Source organism: Homalodisca vitripennis, chromosome 3 (assembly GCF_021130785.1).
Source record: "Homalodisca vitripennis isolate AUS2020 chromosome 3, UT_GWSS_2.1, whole genome shotgun sequence".
Lineage (NCBI taxonomy): Eukaryota > Metazoa > Arthropoda > Insecta > Hemiptera > Cicadellidae > Homalodisca > Homalodisca vitripennis.
Window position 1 is genome coordinate 132,419,434 of NC_060209.1, and position 19,878 is coordinate 132,439,311.

A 19,878-nucleotide genomic window follows, 5' to 3' on the forward strand; every position below is an offset into this window, starting at 1 on the left:
GTCATCAAGTGATATATTGTGAAATAAATTTTGTGTGTATATTATATATATATATATATATATTTATATATAAAATAAATATTTGAACCTGAGTTATAGAGTAGGCTAAACACATCATGGTAATGCTAGCCTTCTAAGGTTTTAATTTCAAGACTATGTGTGCCTAGCACTTTGCCTGACATTAAAAAAATTGTGGTTAACACATTTAAAAACAGTGATCTAGTGTAATTTTTTCCATAAAGCTACAAGTTGAGTTAAAGGAAAAAAGTGGATTTTTTAGAACAACACATAACAGTTCATGTGATTTATCATACAAATTTATTAAACTGTACATCAGTAAACAACCTATTTTGGAGGTAGGATATCATGAAAGAGTGTTGTAAGTATTTTTGCTTAACCTTGCATGTTTGTTTTGGTAGGCCTTTCCTAAAATAATTACTTTGTAGGCCTATAGTATGTTCAAACCTAAAGCCTGTGCTTAGCTGGTTGACAGTGAGATTTTTTTAGAAGTCATTTACATATTATATTCCTTTACTCCTTCTTTGAATCACAGCAGGATTTGCATGATTAATGTCTGCTTTATCAGTTTTACAAGTTTCTATTTAAAAAAACTTTTGGCATGGATCCAAGCTCATTGAAAGTTAAATTTGTTTTTCTGAAACTAACTTTTTCATGCAAATTGTCTCTGTAAAAAAGTAAAAAAGTTAATTTTTTACAATATAAGTTATGATATTATGCTCTAAAATCACCCATATTCAATGCAATAAAAAAATCCTGCTCGTTAAGCCATTTAAGAGTGTCTAACCTAGAAAAACTGGAAAAGTCAGGGAATTTTATATGTTCAGTTTGGTAGACACCCTGCATTTACAAATATAGACTGTCATACGATGTCGATAACACACTTTAGTAGCCTAAATATACTTTTAAAGCAAGGTGGTAAATTTGGGCTCATAGGTGGTATTTTTTTCAGGTACTGGTGGGAATTTTCCAAAAGTGGATTGGCAACACTGGTCAAAATGTACTTTCAAATTGAATTTTTTATGAGTGCTTATCTATGGATGATTAATTACTAACTGGTAGTGCTGTGTGCAAGTAATATTGTGGATACAAAATATAAGCTTGTGATTTGTTTGTGGTAAGTTTACTATCTATCATTTATGGTTATTTTGTGATCGGTAAAAGTCTTGTATTTCTCGGAATTAAATCATAGAACAGCATCAGAGTCTAATTTACATAAATTATGTTTCAATACAAGCTAACACATGTCTTTCTACATATTGTTATTATGATTCTGTTCATATAATTTTATTTGAGAGGCTTTCAACATAATGAGGCATGAATTTACCAAGTTAGCCTACCAGTCCAATTTCAAATATTCTCTTAGAATTTCATGAATAATTTGGCCATAATAATCCATGAGACTTCTTTTTCAGTCTGTAAAATGTAAAGCAGGAAATTTAGGGTTAGGTTACATGTAATGAGAAGTTATGGCAGTTGGATTGGGTAGGCCAGTCAGCTCTCAGGTTTTTAGTTTTTTAGGCGGCTGGCTCTAGGTCCAAGGCTGCAGTATAATAAGCGGCCACCATTACAATCAGATGATGATTATCAAATGATAAGGAATCATCGATATTCACGACCATCCAAAGGAATCAAAGAAAATGTCGGACCAAATAGGCTATTTAATGTAATAGATAGGATATATAGATATTTCAAAGAACAATATGGTTTGGCTAGTTTTCAATCTTAGAAATTAATGTGTAAATATTAATATAATTTACAAATTAAAATACAATATATAATTACAACAAAACAATAACATTTACTTACCTTATGTATTTTCAAGGATAAACGTTGTGAAACAAAGAAAACACGCATGTCACTGTTCTTGCCACCATTAGTCAATAACAAAACACATGATTTGAATTTTGAATTTATTTCCAAACACATTTTTACTTTAAATAAATTTTGAACGATGATGTCGAGCTGAATTACGTTTTAGGCTTTAAAAATGTTAATATAGAGAAGCTATACTTTTGTATTTTAAAGAAATGTATTTGTTTCAGATTACATAAAATAACTACACTGTATTTAAAATCTGTTTGAACAGCGTAGTACTTATGATTACTTTAGCCAAAATGAAATACTATTTCTGCAGGTATTGATACCATCCATTGTTATTGCTTGGATATTCATCGCCATTGTTCTTGTCGTTGTCACTAGCCTTTTCCTACATAAACGAAATAGGCTAACAACAGCTGGTAATGGCATCATCAGTCTAAATAAAGAAACCTGGCAATGATCATTTATTAATATCTATAGGTCAAATGTATTTGATAGTATCAATATTTAAAATTGATTAACATTATCCGATTCTTTTGGTGACCGCTTATTATACTGTAGCCAAGTCCGGCAGCAGGTAGCTTAGTTGAGTTTTCATTAGCTTGTTTTTTCAAATAACACCAATTGAATTATAAACAACATTCTTGGGTAGAGGTTAGCCCTTAGGTAGGTCTGACAGTCAGGTAGTTAAGTTAAGTGAGCTTTTATATGTTACTGTCCAGTTTCCGATGCTGTCCCCTAGTTTGTTGATGTGTATTAGGTTAAATTTGGGTTATTATTATTAATTTTTCAGTACTTTTTATTGTACTAAAGTATTCTTCATTAGAATTTGTGGTAATAATGATAGTTTACATATAGTTAGGATATTTTAAAGATGGTTTTATATCGTTTTAGTAGGTGTTACCTATTATATCAATGATTGTTCAAATTATAATTCTGGAAGACTGAACCCCTACATAGTTGGTGACAAATGAGAAACATCCCTTGTAGTACGTATAGACACCCTCTCACCGACATCGCTTCCTTTTGGGATCGACAGAAAACAAAAACTGATGGTCTTAATGACAAGATTCAATTTTCACATTAATTTAAATAAAGTCTGTTCTTTCTAATTATATAGTTTTATTAGATCCCCTGTAAGAAAAAAGCCCGATAATACCTAAGTACACCAATATTGTAAAGAGAAATGACTTCCCTTTAGGTGGTTTTTGTATAAAAAATCAGCCTATTGCAATTGTCCTCATGATAGCACATAATAAAACTTGTACATGAGTGCACAAAATGTTACCCCCAGAAACCAAAACTACCCTTTTTTATAAATGCTTTATAATGCAGCCATTTGTAAAAATGATAACTGTCCTAAAAAAACCCGGAACAAGATGAAACTTAATACAACATTTGATCTAAGAAATATCTGGGCTAAGTTTATTGGCCAGCTTGGTATGCCATTTTATTTCATTATGGTGGGCATTCAAACTTAAAAAAATTCACATCTCTGTTATTTATGAACCTAGAGGAAAAACAAAAGTGTTTTGGAATGCTCATAACATTTCAAAAATATTTTGTAATTACAAATTTTGTTGTACCTTGAACGGTTTTTGAAGTATCAATTATATATATATAAATCCCATAAAAAGTTTTCTATTACCAGAAATGCTGAAACAATTTCAAACTTGGTACAAGAGTTATAAATAAAAATAATAAATATCTCGACTAAATTCACTGGTACACCATTTTGTTTCAATATAGTCATTCAAATTTTAATAAAATTCATAACTTCTTTATTTATAATCGTAAAGAATAAATAATGTGTTCTGGAATGCTTATAATATGTTTAGGACTCACTGTTTCAGCCAATTCTTTTGTATCTTAAACAGTTTTCGAGATATTGAGTACATGTATATTCAATGGGACGAGTAAATTAATAATATTTCAGTTGTCACAAAATCTACCTATTTCCTAATGGGTCAGAAGGACTAGCCTATCTTTGTATGAAAAAAGCTTTGTTGATCATTTTTATTTTTCAAAAAGGTTATATCAAATTGTTTTGTATAGTTATAATAATAAAAAAAAGAAAACATAGATTTAAGTAATGTATTTTTTTATAAAATAACACTCATAATGGACAGCAATCTATGGATGACCACATATTTCAGGGCTAGCACTCAACGTTGTTAAAATATTCTTATTTTCTTGATAGTGTATTATCTAGAGATAATTTTTTTAATTTGTCACCATCAGCCGGGCTTCACTGGGCATTACCATAGTTCAACTAATAGTTCTATTTACAAGAGGAAATTCTTAGAAAATTAATAGACTAAAACAATAAAATTTAGAGCAATGGTGGACTGGAACAGTGCCAGTTCCCCCAAAATGAGGAAAATATCCAATTAGCGCACAGGAAACCTGTAGTCTTGAACAGTAATACTCTAACAACTGTTCTTGACTTATTTATTTATACTCAATATCAAATAAATATTTTACACCAAATTTGCATGGTTTGCTTAATAAATAGTTATAATATTTTTCTAAAACAAATACATTACAAATTCAAATTTGTTTTTTGGTTTAGATAAAAAGAATTTGTTACAGTGTTTCTTTGTTTGGTGTGTAAATAATTTCCACCGTCCTGTAATTATTAAAATATGCTGACTAATAGAATTAATGCATTATTTTTCGGTTTATATAGTAAAGTCTACTAAGGTTTAGTATTTTATAAACATTTAATTCTGTTTTTTTACTACAAGCGATTTTTCCTAGAAGAAACAACAATGTGAAATTGATTCAAGATTATAAAAATATAATAGGTCAAAGGGTATGTTTGATTGGTTCAAAACATTGGTAATTTAGTTTTCTACAAGAAAACATCATTTCAAACCAATCATCCAAGTAATAACTTAGCTATGTGCATTCAATTGTAACAATGTGCAAAGCACGAGATTGTGAAAAATTTCACTGGCCAGCCATGCATTCAGGTCTGTACAGTGCCACCACTCAGAGACATCTTGAGTTAAAGCCACCGATTTGCAAAGAATCAAGTTTTGTAAAAGTTAAAACATTTTTTTAATGCCATAAAAGCTATTAATTGAATTTAAGCTGATGGTAATGAGCAAAAAACATTCCTTGAGACATAATCTCTTGTAAAATATCAAAATTCTACAAGGTCTGATGACGAACCCAAATGTTTGAGATTTAAAAAATAATACAAACTCAGGTTACTATTATGACCTCTACATACTAACATACCTATTATGCAAATGCAAAAGAGAAGAACATTAATTTATTTATTTTGGTTTTATGTGTTTCAAACTTTTGATTTGAACTAATTTAACACATTAACCATATCTCAATATGACAAAACATTGGGGTGGCAGGTTAATTGTACATACAATACCTAGGTAATATAACAAAATTTCAGAGTGTCTGATCACAAATAATTATTATTTTAAAACTAAACAAAAGTCACAGTAATCTTTATTTGTTAATCTTTGAAAAATAAATGCTGTCATTTATAAAAGCTATAATAATATATGAATTCAAAAGTTGTTTTAATTTTTCTTACTCTAAATTTACTAAAATTGGTCACAATGTATAAGCTCTTCCAGGCTGTAGAAGGGTCTGCCGATCATCCAGTCATTCAGAGTCTTTTTGAGTTGTGCTCCTTTCAGACTTCTCATTTCTAGTAGGTTGAAAAGTTTCCTGTTTTGTATATGATGGCTTCTCTGTGTATAGTGAGAGGTGATGAGCTGGAAGATTATACGTACATGGAAGCATGTCATGTGTTGTGGCCATGTAAGTTAAAACCAAGTGGCAAGTCTATCCCACCAGCATACAGGATGGTTTCCTTTATGTAGTGGCCTATTACAGTAATTATTTTAAGGGAATCGAAAGCATCCTGGCAGCTGTATCTAAGGCCCATTTCATTCAATTCCCTGAATGCCCTCTTTTGTGCTCTCAGAATCTGCTGTAGGTTTCCTGCATTAGTAAAACCCCAGTTAACTATACCGTATTTTAAATGAGATTCAAAGAGTGAGTAGTATGTGGACATTGGCGTAAAAAACTCACTGATGTGCCTAATTCTCTTGATTACATATAGACCAGTGTTCAATTTCCTGCAAAGAGCGTAAAAGTGGTTAGTTCATGAAATGTTATCTACTGTCATGCCTATAAGTTTTGGTTGGGGTGTTAAATCAAACATCAGGTAGTGTTAGGATCTCTTCTTTTCTTCTGCCAAACACTAGCTGCTTTGTTTTTGTCATATTGACGGCTAAGTCATTTGCATGCCAGAACTGATAAACCTTATTTAAATATAGCAATATATGAGTTTATTGCTTTGTTTTTTCTAGCTATTAGTAGTGTTGTATCATCCCCATAAATTAATGTATGAATAAAACTGGGCCCAAAACTGACTGCTGGGACACTCCTCTTGTGATAAGTAGAGATTTAGATCTTATTACATGTACTTTTTCATTGGTGCCTTCAAATTGGTGCCTAATCTCAACCAGCTGACTCCTACCTCTATACAGCTTTTAAAACATTTACAAGCTGTTCATTTTAATTCATGATGTTGCAGTGTATTAATGATTTAAGTCGTGTTCCAGGCAATAAAAAGCTTTGCTGACGTCAAGCATTATGGTGGTAATTAGTTTATACTGATAAATATGATCAAGTATAGACTCTATCAATTTAGTTATAGCTGTAGTGGCTGATCTTTTTTTAGCAAAGCCATGCTTTGACACTGTGAGTAGGTTATTCTGCTTGCAGTGATGATCCATAACCCATTTTAAAACAGCCCTTTCAATTACTTTAGAGAAAGTTGGAATTAGTGAGATAAGTCTGTAGTTGCTTACCTCTATATAGCATCCGCTCTTGAATTTTGGGTATACTTTTATGACTTTTAAACCTGTTGGAAAAGGGCCAGTTAGTGCTTCGTTGATTATACTAACGGGTCAATCCATTTCAATCCAGGTCATGTTGCTCAACATTTTTAATTTGCCTAATTTTTTTTATTATGAGTTCCCTATGGGTAGACAATCACAAAATACTATTTGAAAAATTTTTACAAGCCGTAGTTTTTTCCTGGCGGCCATTTTTAAAATGGCGGTTTTGCAGATTTTAATAAAATACGCGCGTTTGCGAAAAGTTTAATTGCCAAGCTATTTTTAAAGATATCAGAATAATCCAAAAACCAGTGTGTTCAGCATAAAATGAACTTCAATTTGACATTATAATAATGTGTCTTTTGTGCAAGAAAGCCAGTCAAACTTGTTCTGCAAACTCTCGGGAAGAAAATCATCAATTGTTACATTTTAAGACCATAAAAGTTTAAGAAGGAAAAGAGACTCACTACTAATATTTTATTTCTTTGTTTGAAAACTAATATAACTACCTACTGAAAAAGTTTTAGCCCTGAGATGCTCTCCTTTTTTTTCTAGAGCTTTTCAAAAATGGCCGAAAGCCTAATAATGTCAATTTTCTAGGGTTAATAACTAAAAAAGAGACTGAATGAAAATAAATGAAAATTTTACAGAATGTTCTTTATACAAATAGGAATATCCCATAAAAAAATTATGACTGAGACTTAACTACATTTAGAGATATACAGCATTGAATTTCAGTTAAAAGCGCTACCCTTTTTCTCGCTTGTGCGTTACCAAGTTAGCAAACAAGGGCTTGTTTAAATCATTATGTTAACAATAAACTTATATTTAATGTTCAAAACATTATATTCCTTATTTAAACCTACTTAGGATTTACAATAAAAATTATTTAAAACCAGAAAAATAATGGTATAAAATAAACAATACTCATAACCACAAAATAGCACTTGGATACTTTAGGAAAAATAATTTGCTTAGATCTATTATACTGTCAAAATGTATATGCATTTTAATTTATGTTTCTAAAGTATAATATTATCAAATACATTTTATAAAATACATGATGTAAAAATATGTGTTAGTACCTGAGGAATATTTTAAAATAGTAACTCAATCTTACACAGTGAGAACAATAGGTAAGAATCATATTCTTCAACTTAATTTACCGATACAATTTTTGTACTACACTTGCATACAGTATTCACATAATATTGTTCTTCTGTGCATTTAGATTTAAAACATTGGTTTCAATTACTTGTTGGCTGCAATTTTCATCAGCGAATTAAATAAAGATGATATTTCATTACATAGTTTCTCATTTATGTTATGTGTCCTACCAGACCTACCAGTTGTTAGTTCCAGTGGAGTCACCTTTCGCACTATTTTTCTTAGCAGGCACCCAGGCAGTGTCATTTTTGGAAAGCTGGAAGGCAGTTTTTGGTCCAGAAGGGTGAAAGAAATGCACCAATACATCATTGTTGACTTCATCTTTGTCTTCGATTTTACCAAGCCACCACTTGTCATCATAGATACAAGCAACATAGTCATTACTCGTAAAAGATGATACATTTGTGAAAAGTATCAATGTTTGATGATCATCAAAGTTTGAGCCTGCAGAAGTAACAAAACATCTTATTTGGTTGCCACTTATGGGGATGTATCTGTGATAGCTTCTTTGTTACTTTCACTGGTAAACAGCATTCAAATCTCTCTGTAAGTTTTGTTTCCATTTGCTTGATTTCGCCTGAAGGAACAAAACTATACTGAACTCCAGTAATATTTTCTCAACAATATTTGAACATATCTTGTGGAGTCAGGATATGTTCAGTGTAAGGTCTTTTAAGTGAAGCTCGTGTAACTTCTCATTTCGTGGTTCCCCCCAATACCATCGCAAAAATTCTTCCCATGTGGTGAGGCAAAAGAAATTCCATTCTGCTTTTAAAACCGAAATCATTTTTGTGTAGGCAGACATTAATGAAGTTTTTTTTATTTTTGTACTGGCTGCTTGCTCCATCGCTAAAGTAAATTACCATTTCAAAATTAGGGTTTATCTTCTTTATTTCACTAATTAGGTGATGTTGAAATGTGTACACAGTCGTAGTATTGTGATCAAGGATGGTCACTAATTTTTCTGGTTTTAAATAATTTTTATTGTAAATCCTAAGTAGGTTTAAATAAGGAATATAATGTTTTTGAGCATTAAATATAAGTTTATTGTTACCATAATGATTTTAAAACAAGCCCTTGTTTGCTAACTTGGTACCGCACAAGCGAGAAAAAGGGTAGCGCTTTTAACTGAAATTCAATGCTGTATATCTCTAAATGTAGTTAAGTCTCAGTCATAATTTTTTATGAGATATTCCTATTTGTATAAAAGAAACATTCTGTAAAATTTTTCATTTATTTTTCATTCAGTCCCTTTTTAGTTATTAACCCTAGAAAATTGACATTATTAGCCTTTTGGCCATTTTTTGAAAAGCTCTAGAAAAAAAAGGAGAGCATTCTCAGGGCTAAAAACTTTTTCAGTAGGTAGTTATATTAGTTTTCAACAAAGAAATTAAAATATTAATAGTGAGTCTCTTTTCCTTCTTAAACTTTTATGGTCTTAAAAAGTAACAATTGATGATTTTCTTCCGAGAGTGTGCAGAACAAGTTTGACTGACTTTCTTGCACAAAAGACACATTATTATAATGTCAAATTGAAGTTCATTTTATGCTGAACACACTGGTTTTTGGATTATTCTGATATCTTTAAAAATAGCTTGGCAATTAAACTTTTCGCAAACTGCGTATTTTACTAAAATCTGCAAAACCGCCATTTTAAAAATGGCAGCCAGGAAAAAAAACTATGGCTTGTAAAATTTTTCCAAATAGTGTTTTTGTGATTGTCTACCCATAGGGAACTCATAATAAAAAAATTGGGCAAATTAAAAATGTTGAGCAACAAATTTTTATTTTTATTGGGTGATTTGAAATGAATTGACCCTAACAAGAGGGGTTGTTAGCTCGTCATAGCAATGTTTTATTACAGTAGGGATCTCATCCACTCCTGAAGACATTTTTGGCTTAAATATATTAATTATATATTTTTTATTTCTTCATATGTGCAGTTCATAGTTGATTGTTGGTAAGCAATTTTTTTGTGGATTATTCATAATTTATTATCAATTTTAGCAGTTTTATATTTTGACTGTTTTTCCTTTCTTTATTAATTACTTGCCAGATTGCTTTTATTATCAGCTTTCGTAATGTGGCCAGTTGTGTTTGATGTCTAAGCAGTTTGAGTCTAAGGTCGTAGTTCTTGGCTGTTCCCATGTCTGCCTTGTCTTTGTTAGTACCTGATATCTAATATATATGTATAAGAATTTCAGACACTCTACTTTTAGACTTTGAGCTTCTTTGTCATTTGGTTTCCAAGCTTCTTAGGCCTTGTCTTTTCATTGGACAAGCAGCATAATTACTGTACTTGCCAATGCTTTTGATTTATTATCAGCTTACTTAATGTGGTCAGCTGTGTTTGACATCCAAGCAGTTTGAGTCTAAGGTTGTAGTTCTTGGCTGTTCCCATGTCTGCCTTGTCCTTGTTAGTACCTGATATGTAATATATGTATAAGCATTTCAGACACTCTTCTTTTAGCCTTCTAGCTTCATTGTCATTTGGTTTCCTAGCTTTTTAGGTCTTGTTTTCTCATTGGACAAGCAGCATTTAGTACAGCAGTCATTGTATTAATAAAGCAGTTGTATGCAGCTTCAGAAGTTTAGGCATTATGTCTTCCAATCTGCTGTAGCAGGTTCTTCAGTATTTCTAGGTTTTTCTTATTTAACTATCTTTGAAATTGTTTAAAATGTTCAGGTTTTCGAGTTTAGATTAGTGTGCACAATTGAGCTATGTGATCAGATAGATATTCCGGTGTAAACTATTGTTGTGCTAATAGACTTATTTGGCAAGTTTGAACAAACACAATCTATTGATGATGATTTGGAGTAACTCTAGGGGATAGTGGCAGAACCTTATATTGTGACTAGCTATGGTGTCATTAAGCCATTCGCTGTCCCCATTTGAAGTTAAGCTGTTAACATTATTATTGAAAGTTATGTACAATGAATTTTACAATAAAGATAAACATTATTGATTAAGTTAAGTTGATTTATCTTTTTAATTGGATGCAACTGCAATACAATCTGCAAACTCAGATTATTTTTCATTATTATTTTTACTATACAATTTTGTTTAACTAGAAACAAGTTGAGCCAAAATGGCCTGGTCAAGATAAAACTTGATACTGAATCTCTTGGGTCAGGTATTTGGTATGCATGACAAGTAGGATGTAATTAAATAGACACTCATAATTTGCATACTAATTATTCTGTATTCCTCTTTATTTAATTAACCAAATATTCAATTCAGTTGTGATGCTTAAAAACTAGAATATTGACAAGACGTTAGGAGAATAAAATAACAAGTAGCCATTTACTATTCCATTTTATTTTCATTGATTATTTTTAAATTATTTAAACTATATACATGGATTCAAGATTCTATACACATAATATACAAACACAAGGTCTCCACATTAACAAATTCTGTACCATACAATATTACAAACAAAATTGGTTGAACCCTTCTTATATTTTATTATAACATTTTGTAGGTATACTGCCAGGTCAGTACTAAAATTAAATATATAATAATAGACATAAACATGTTTTTAAATTATTTAAAACATGTCATGTACAAAAATTATTAATATAAGCAAGTTACTTGCATTTAAACTACTACGGATAAGCTGGTAGTTTTTGTGTTTGGAGTTCACTTTCAGAATTTTCTGAGAGTTCTGACCTACAAGATGAATTATTTCATATTGATTCTACTACAGTAGTTTCAAATATTTCATTTTTTTTTAATGGAGCTATTTAGATATACACATTTTTTAACCTATAACAAAAAATTTCAGATTTTATTTATGGCATTCATTTTTAAGATAAGTACTGGATCACAGGACAGTTTGTAGATCTCTTTAGTAATTTCTTCATTAATTTCATCTTCAGGATAATTTAAACTCTAGGAAATGTTAAGTGTCACTCTACCTGAAATTGAAATAGATATACCACAGACATTAAAATTATCAAACTTTTGAAATTATATGTATACTTAATTACTCGTATTTATTATTTATGAAAATATTTAAAAAATTTTTTAAAGTTTGTCATTGACAAAAATATTTTCTTTTTTTTTTCAGAACTCTTGTGATGGGTAAACTCAAGCCAAGCATTCTGACAGGATTGTTCTCACACCTGAGTGTGAACAAGAAGAAAGAAAAAACTGATTATGAAGATTTACGACAAATTTCTCCAAAATCTAAGGTTACTCAAAAACATAAAGACAAGAATGTGTTATCAACTTTATCATCTAAATTGTCTAAAAAAGCACTTAAAGACAAAAATGATATTCTGTTGACTCCAAGTACTTCTAATACTCCAGCAAAAGTGAAAGTAAAGAAGAAGTCCGTTCTAAGATTAGGTGTACAACAAATATTGGACAATACCAAGACAATGATGAGTGCAACAAATAAGTACAATGAAATCGTGGAATCACCAGTGCAGCTATCTTCTGGCAAACGAGAGAAGTATAAAAACAGCAAGTCCTCATCTCTCCGGGAAAGAATGATGAAAAGATTGAAAGCAGCAAAGTTTAGGTAATATTCTTCTGCAAAATACTTGTCACTAATACAAATAAATAGTTTTTAAATAATAAATAATTGTAAATATCACTGGTGACCAGTTCCTTCTTTAATTTCATATTAGTAGTTAAGGTAATGGCCATGACCATAGCTTACAACAGGTAGGCTAACTACAGAGCTAATGATTTAAGGAGTTCTTTGCATGGAGGATGAGGTGATTCTGTCTCTATAAAAAGTCCTAAAAACGCCATTGATGGTACAATAAAATTTCCTTTAATTTTAGAATTTTTTTCCTTATTTTCATGGCCGTTTGTAGATAATTTTGTGTTATGGGATAGTGATTTTTGTTTTCATAAAATCCTTGGTGGAATTTTGATATTCGCTGCATTGTTAATTTTAGTTATCTTTCTCATAACGACATGAGTCACCAGTGATTGGCTCATGAAGATGTAGTATTTCATTGCAATATGGTTCATTGGTAACTTATGAAGATGACAGAACTGTAGGTCAGTGCTAGAGCGCTCTAGGTGAAATTGGCAGAACTACCAGATTGTGTTCCGTTAGGTAGTGCCACTGTGTGCAGTATTAACTTTTAACTGTGGTAAGCTCCATAGGACTCAACTGTGCACTCGGGTTTAAATTCAGATATGAAAAGCACCCGAAGAAAGGGGTATTATTGCTTGACTACCTGGAAAGCTCAGAAACTACTTATAAAGTAAATATTATTTCTTGCCTTTTTTTGTATCTTTTAACATGGACAATGTTAAAGAGCAGTAAATGAGTGTACATAAGCACTACTGTATATAGTGTACAGTATATTTTTTGTTCTTACAATAACACACATCCTGGTACTCAAACTCATTTTCCAACATAGTTAAATGTCCAAATGTTTGGAGGGCTTAACTTTTCCTATATCTATCTTCTGAATCTAAACATCAAGCCACATGTAAATTGAAATCTAGCCATTGGAAATCTATTTGAATGTTAGTTTTCATACAATTATCATTATGATTATTTTCAGTTCTAATTTTACTTATCAACAACATATAGGGGCGAGCTTACATTATATGTTTAATTGTATGTCGGATAAATGAAATGTATTTAGAGTGATGGTAACAGAATATTGGTCTGACTAGAAGAAGCATTTACATTTCTGCAATGGCATTATTGTTAAAGATGTTTTATTCGGTCTCAGGATAATTTTGCACCTTATATAAAGGTTTTATTCATAATTTGTTGTATTTTATTGTAATGTTTGTTGCTGTAATTTTCAGATTTATGAATGAGCAACTGTATGTAATGGAAGGTAAGGGGGCAGAACAGCTGTTCTCCAAGGATCCAAAGTCTTTTGAAACTTATCATGACGGCTTTAGACAACAACTGGCTCAGTGGCCCGTCAACCCTCTGGATATCATCATTAAGTCGCTCAGGAAACGGTAATAACGTACACGGTAGAAAACAACTTGTTATAGATGTCAAAATATTTCTTATTTATGAAAAATCAAAATCTCAACAATTAACTGAATGATAAATGTACATTTTTAATAACTAAATTTTAGTCATTTTGACACGATTGTCATTACTATGAATATTTTAAATATTTTGTTGCATGTTATTGTTGTATTACCTGTATTTATCTAACAAACCTTGTTTACGAATGTATTAGTCATATGTAGTGGAATAAAATTTTAAAACAATATGTGTATTATAAATGCTAAAGTAAAGTAAAGAATTTCTTATTTTACTAAGAACACAACCCAAGCATCAACGGCTTAATTATGACTTCCGAACCAATACCAATGGCTGAGTAGGCGGGCTGCTTGCAAGGACAGGATCGCTCAGCAGTCACCCATCCAAGCAGCAGCCATGCTCAACGTTACTTGGATTCAATTATCTTGCCATAACTGCAATACCTGCTACATTGCTATTGACACTAAATACCACTGGCAGTCTTTGGAATGCCAAACCTTAGAATCCTGAAATTTATCATAGTTGTTTAGTCACATTGTTAAACCCACTGTTTAATTCTCACAAGAAAATATTGAGGAATAAGGTTCAAAAAAATTACCAAGCAAGACCTAAATGTTAAATACTTTTATGAGGTATACCTGATTATTTCACACAACACTTCTGAATTGTTCACAGAGCTAAGGGTGGGAAACTAGTGGTGGCAGACTTTGGGTGCGGAGAAGCACGGCTGGCTCAACAATTGCCATGTACTGTCCACTCTCTAGACTTAGTAGCTCTCAATGAGAGAGTGACAGTTTGTGACATGGCACACACCCCACTCGCAGACAGCTCCGTCGATGTGGTGGTCTTCTGTCTGTCCCTCATGGGAACCAACATCCTGGACTACATCAGGGAGGCCAACAGGGTCCTTAAGGAAAAGTGAGTGTTTTCATATTAATTTAAGCTTTTAAAGTACTAAATGTAGGCTACATGTTATATTCAAAACATAACTATCATCCAGAATATTGTCATCTAAATAATGCTAAAAATCTAAAAATTTAATTTGATACTGCAAGTTTTGTATTAATTACTAGCTATAGTTGATAAGAAAACTAAAAAATTCACAACGGAGTAGAGGAAATCACTACATTACAATTAGTTAAAATCCAATTTTTCTGGTATTTCTATCAATAAATATTGAAGATATGATTATTCTTTTTCTAAAGGACACAATACAGTTCTGCCTTCTGATGAGGGGTGGCCGGAATATTAATTAATAAGCTTACACGATTGTTTAAGGAACGAATGTATCAATATTGATCATTCTGAGACAGTTGGTGGTTAATATAATTTGTTTGTGGTTTATTTGGTGTGGAAAGTTCGTAGTGCAAAATTCCGACATTGTTCTTGGTAACCCATATTACAACTTGAGCAACTGACAAAAAGCCAATAACCTTATTACTATTATATATTTTAGTTTTCTTACCTAAGCACGTATATGTAGTCAGTAGTTTTATATATAAATACTAGCAATTACCCACGCCTTCACACACAATTTTGTAGGATTTGCACCTGTATGAGCACTTCTGGTTCGAGTAAATTATATTTCTGTTGTCAATGTTGAGCTTGCTTTCTTGCAACGATCAAGAAAAACATGGTAAAAATGTATATTTAGGTTATTTTAGTTTACTCCGGTTTTAGTATTTTTTGTTCTATAGTTATTTTGCCTTTTTCTTAACCCTAGAACTGTTAATCGACATAATTATGTCGGTTAATGCCGCTTTTGTGGTGTTAACCGTCAAAATTTTGTCGATCAAACATTCCCTTGGATAATTACTTTTTATAATATACTCCGGTAACGTATCGATATAATTCATGCACCATTGGATTCGGGAATAAAAATGCTAAGGAACAGATGAGTTTTATTCCTCTTTGTATTATGGTTATGACGTAGCAAGCTTGTTATTTTGAACGTAAAAGAAAACGCGACGCCGTTTGTTGTGTGACCGCCATATTGCCGCTGCCGTTATGTATCACTGTCGTGCCGAGCTGTGGATATTTGTAGTTTTACGTGTGTTTTAGTGTCGTATTTAATGTGTAGTGTGTTGTTTGATGTCATAGTAGTGTAAACATATATATTTTAGAATAAATCAATTTCTATTTACTGAAATATGTTTGAGAAATTACCGGCTTTGTGTAGGCTATGTCAAAATGACTTGGCTAAAATTCATTTCACATAGTTTGTTATTGTTTTCACTTACTAAACGTTATTTATAGCACTCTTTTAGCTCTGAAGTAACTATTTATTTTTGGTAAATAGATAGTTTTCACAATAAAATATATATTTCCTGTAATTTCTTTGGTTATATATAATAACTGTTTGGGTTATTCTATATTTTTTCAATATCTTTAGTTATATTTATATAGTTTTCTAACTACATAATATTTCCTATTACTTATAAACCATAAATTTACAAATTTTGATATAGTACAAGCTTTAGAAACTATTTTATATTTTGCTGAATGAATGCAAAATTTTTCGCAAAATTTTTGAATAATGGCAAAATTTAACTTTTTTTACTTTTCAAAAAATAATTTTGGTAATTATTTCATTACTTTTATTCTATAATATTTAAAAGTAATAAACATATGCAAAATAACATGTAAATTGTTTTTAGCAAAACTTGTTTTACCAAAGTCTTACGTGTACACCCGATTTTCAGAATTTATACGCATCGCTGCTTTTTGTTCTATAGCTTTATGATGCTTTCATAAATGTGTATAATGTTTATGTTTTTTCTGAAACTAGATAAAATTTGACACATAATGGCTATCTCACTTATAAATATTTCTCACTATAACTTCATTTGCTAGGTATGGTCCCCCCCAAATTTAAGAAATATTTTTTCGTAAATTTTATATTTGATTAAAAAAAGTGTTTATTAGAAAATTTTTGATGGTTAATTTTACAATATAGTGCAATTCTACGTTTAATTCTGAACACAAAAATATATACTCTTATTTATATTGCTTTTATTTTATATTTTTAATAATTTTTTTTAAAAAAACCTTGCGCGAAGCTCCAAAACAGCCCGACACTACAGGATGAAATGACCGCCAGTTCTAGGGTTAATCAAGATCTGGCTCATGAAACTCAATAATTCGAAAACAAAAAGACAGAAAACAAATTGTCTAATTGCTTCTGTAATGTTACCAAAAGCAATAGCTCACGCACAACACTTCAATTTTTGTTCAACATTAAAAGCCATTCCTCAAACTTCAATATCAGTAAAACTGTAATGTAGGATATTATGTTATGTTTTTATAGCACAAGCAATATTCTTCAATCAAACAGCTGTTTTCAACAATGAGCGTTATTAAACAGGTGTTCTTTAAAACTGCAATGCAGTTATCAAATCATGTAATTCAAGAAATGAATTTTTATAGGAAGCAAAATGGTAAAATTTTCAATATTTCACTAATTTGTTTCAACAATTGCTAGAGAGCTGAAATTTTCACAGAATATTTTTACCTATTTAATGAACTGCGTAGAGTTTGAAAATATTTGGTGCGTAAATGGGCAAGTAATATAAACTCAAATGTTTAAACCTCTTTGTGGGACACCCTGTATATAATACAATTGTTCTCTTCTGCTTTGTTTATATCAAAACGTAATCTACTTTCTGAATAGCCCTTGTATATACAAATATTTTATAAAATCAACATTTTTGATACTTACCCTACTCAAAATATAAATTTCACCAGAAAATTACTATTAATTTTGTTTCAGTGGAGTAATGAAGATAGCTGAAATTGAGAGCAGGTTCGAGGACTTGAACCAGTTTGTACGAGGAGTGGAGCGAATGGGGTTTGAGGCAACTTCTCAAGATTTGTCACACAATCTGTTTTACTTTTTAGATTTTAAGAAAAAATCGAATGTGAGTAAAAAGAAAAAGAAAATTATTCCTGAACTGTCTTTGAAACCGTGTTTGTATAAGAAGAGATAAATATGTATGTTGAAAATTATAAGCAGTTCTCATTTTATTATTTGTTCTTAATTCAATAACCATTGCTTTTTATTTTAAAATGAAAGAGTTACTTGTCGTACACTCTATCAACAATTACGTTGGCAAATAGTATTTAATCAGTATAAACATACTTGAATATAAATCGGAATTGATATTTCTCTTTTTATTCAACCTCTTAAAAAACCAGTACAACCTTGACTGACACTCTAGTTTTATTTACTCTTTGGTGTCGGGGGAATTTACTTGGGCCGCTCGTGTCTAGTGGCACTGTAAAGATCAGGCTGGCCAATAGAATTTTGCATGAATCTCGCACTCCGCGCATTGTTCCAGTTACATGCATCTGGCTCATTTGTTGGAAGTACACGTTTTCTTTTGGAAAACTAAATTACCAATATTTTCAATCGGTCCATACGTAATTTTTTACCATTAATTATTTTGATGACCTTGGATCAATTAACATTGATGTTTTATTCTAAGAAAAATCGTTATATCCTGTTGTAAACTAAACACATAATTGTATGTTTATCAAATATTAAACCTTTAGTTGGCTTTCTATTAGAAAATAATGAGTTTTTGTCAGAATATTTCATTTATTACTCATATAATTAGTGTACACACCAAATCAAATAACATTCCAACAAAAAAGTATGTTTATGTAAAAACAAAAAATAATCAGAATGTTCAATGTTTACAAAATAAATACCTCTTTATCAAACTGTGAAACTGTTACGTAAAAACATTGTCTATAAAGTAAATAAATAAATAACAGAACATTACAGCATACGCAGCAATTGTACTACATGCTAATACACTAACCCTGTCCTAGTATACTCATAATTAGTGAAACAGTCACTGTCCAGGCTGACCCCAAAAGGGTTAACACCGAACACTCAATAATAAAATTAACAAAACAACCTAAAAACTTTAAACTTAAAATATTTAAACAAAATTTGATAATCCTTTAGTGATTAGCTTCTAATATACTGGAAGTTACAAATAATTGGTTTACATAATTGTTCTATAACATATTTTGATCAAATGTCCACACATAAATCAGATATGGGCAATCAAGATAAGAGACATATAAAGGTTTTTATTATAGATACTGTGTGGGTGATTTGAAGTTTTCCAATAATTTTAAGATTTTTTTAGGAGAGGGCATTCACCTTTTTGGCCTTATTCTGTCCGACCTCATGGGCCACTGGATAATGATCATGAGCCTGTGCTAGGATCTGAACAAACAGAATAAAGGGCCCCATACACCTGCGAGTCTGGCTCGCGAGCCTGGCTCGACTCGCCTAGAAATGGACCAAATCCGTCAGTGTATGGACAATAAAGAGCCGAGCCGGATCCGCCACTGCTTGCCGTGCGGCTCGGCTCGTGTATCAGTTCGCCAGTGTATGGCGCATTACGGATCGGACTCGTGCCCCCACCACTGAAAAATCTGTTCATTCCGTTTTCACTACTGCAGGCCAAACGTTACGCACCACTCGTTCCGCAAAGGGTAAGGTGTTTTGTTTGTTTTGAGTTAACATGGCTGACTCCAAGTTATTTATGAGCCCTGATTTTTTAACAACATTTATTGAAGAGTATCGAAATTTGCCAATAGCATTTATTATGTAGACCATCCGGTAGCCAGAAAACGGAGAGTAGCAGTGTGGCGTTCCTCTGGTGATATAGCGTTTCGCAGTATAGTGTCTTTTTTGTTATAAGCGGTTTAACCTTGTCCAATAACATGTTAAAACTTTCAGCTGACTTCCTTAAATATTTCTGATAGTCTTGGCGACTATCATTCCTAACAAAATTCAATAAATACATGTGACTAATTCTCTTTCTATTTAGTAACCAATTCTTTGACCACATTACCCTTTTCTTCTGTTTCTTCTTAAATACACCTAGCTCATCTAGCATTATGACCGCAGCTTCAACCTTCTTCGAAAAACTCATGTTTGCAACTGGGCGAGCAAGATACGTAGGTGTATGGTGAATAATCAGTGGGTC

At 31.4% G+C, this 19,878-nt stretch overlaps 1 protein-coding gene across 1 annotated transcript; it reads left to right on the plus strand.

The window, feature by feature from the left end:
• Positions 1–1,012: 1,012 nt before the first annotated feature.
• On the plus strand, positions 1,013–17,893 carry LOC124357519 (ribosomal RNA-processing protein 8). The gene is made up of 5 exons (XM_046809399.1): positions 1,013–1,135; positions 11,960–12,415; positions 13,675–13,836; positions 14,546–14,788; positions 17,640–17,893. Exons 2-5 carry the CDS (start codon positions 11,970–11,972, stop codon positions 17,854–17,856), a joined length of 1,068 nt encoding a protein of 355 aa, XP_046665355.1. The 5' UTR covers positions 1,013–1,135; positions 11,960–11,969; the 3' UTR covers positions 17,857–17,893.
• The last annotated feature ends 1,985 nt before the right edge of the window (positions 17,894–19,878 follow it).

Bases quoted from the DNA above. Each gene is read 5' to 3' on its own strand.
- LOC124357519 (XM_046809399.1), top strand. From the start codon at position 11,970: ATGGGTAAACTCAAGCCAAGCATTCTGACAGGATTGTTCTCACACCTG. The intron at 12,416-13,674 runs GTAATATTCTTC...TGTAATTTTCAG, and splicing joins TTGAAAGCAGCAAAGTTTAG to ATTTATGAATGAGCAACTGT. The intron at 13,837-14,545 runs GTAATAACGTAC...AATTGTTCACAG, and splicing joins ATTAAGTCGCTCAGGAAACG to AGCTAAGGGTGGGAAACTAG.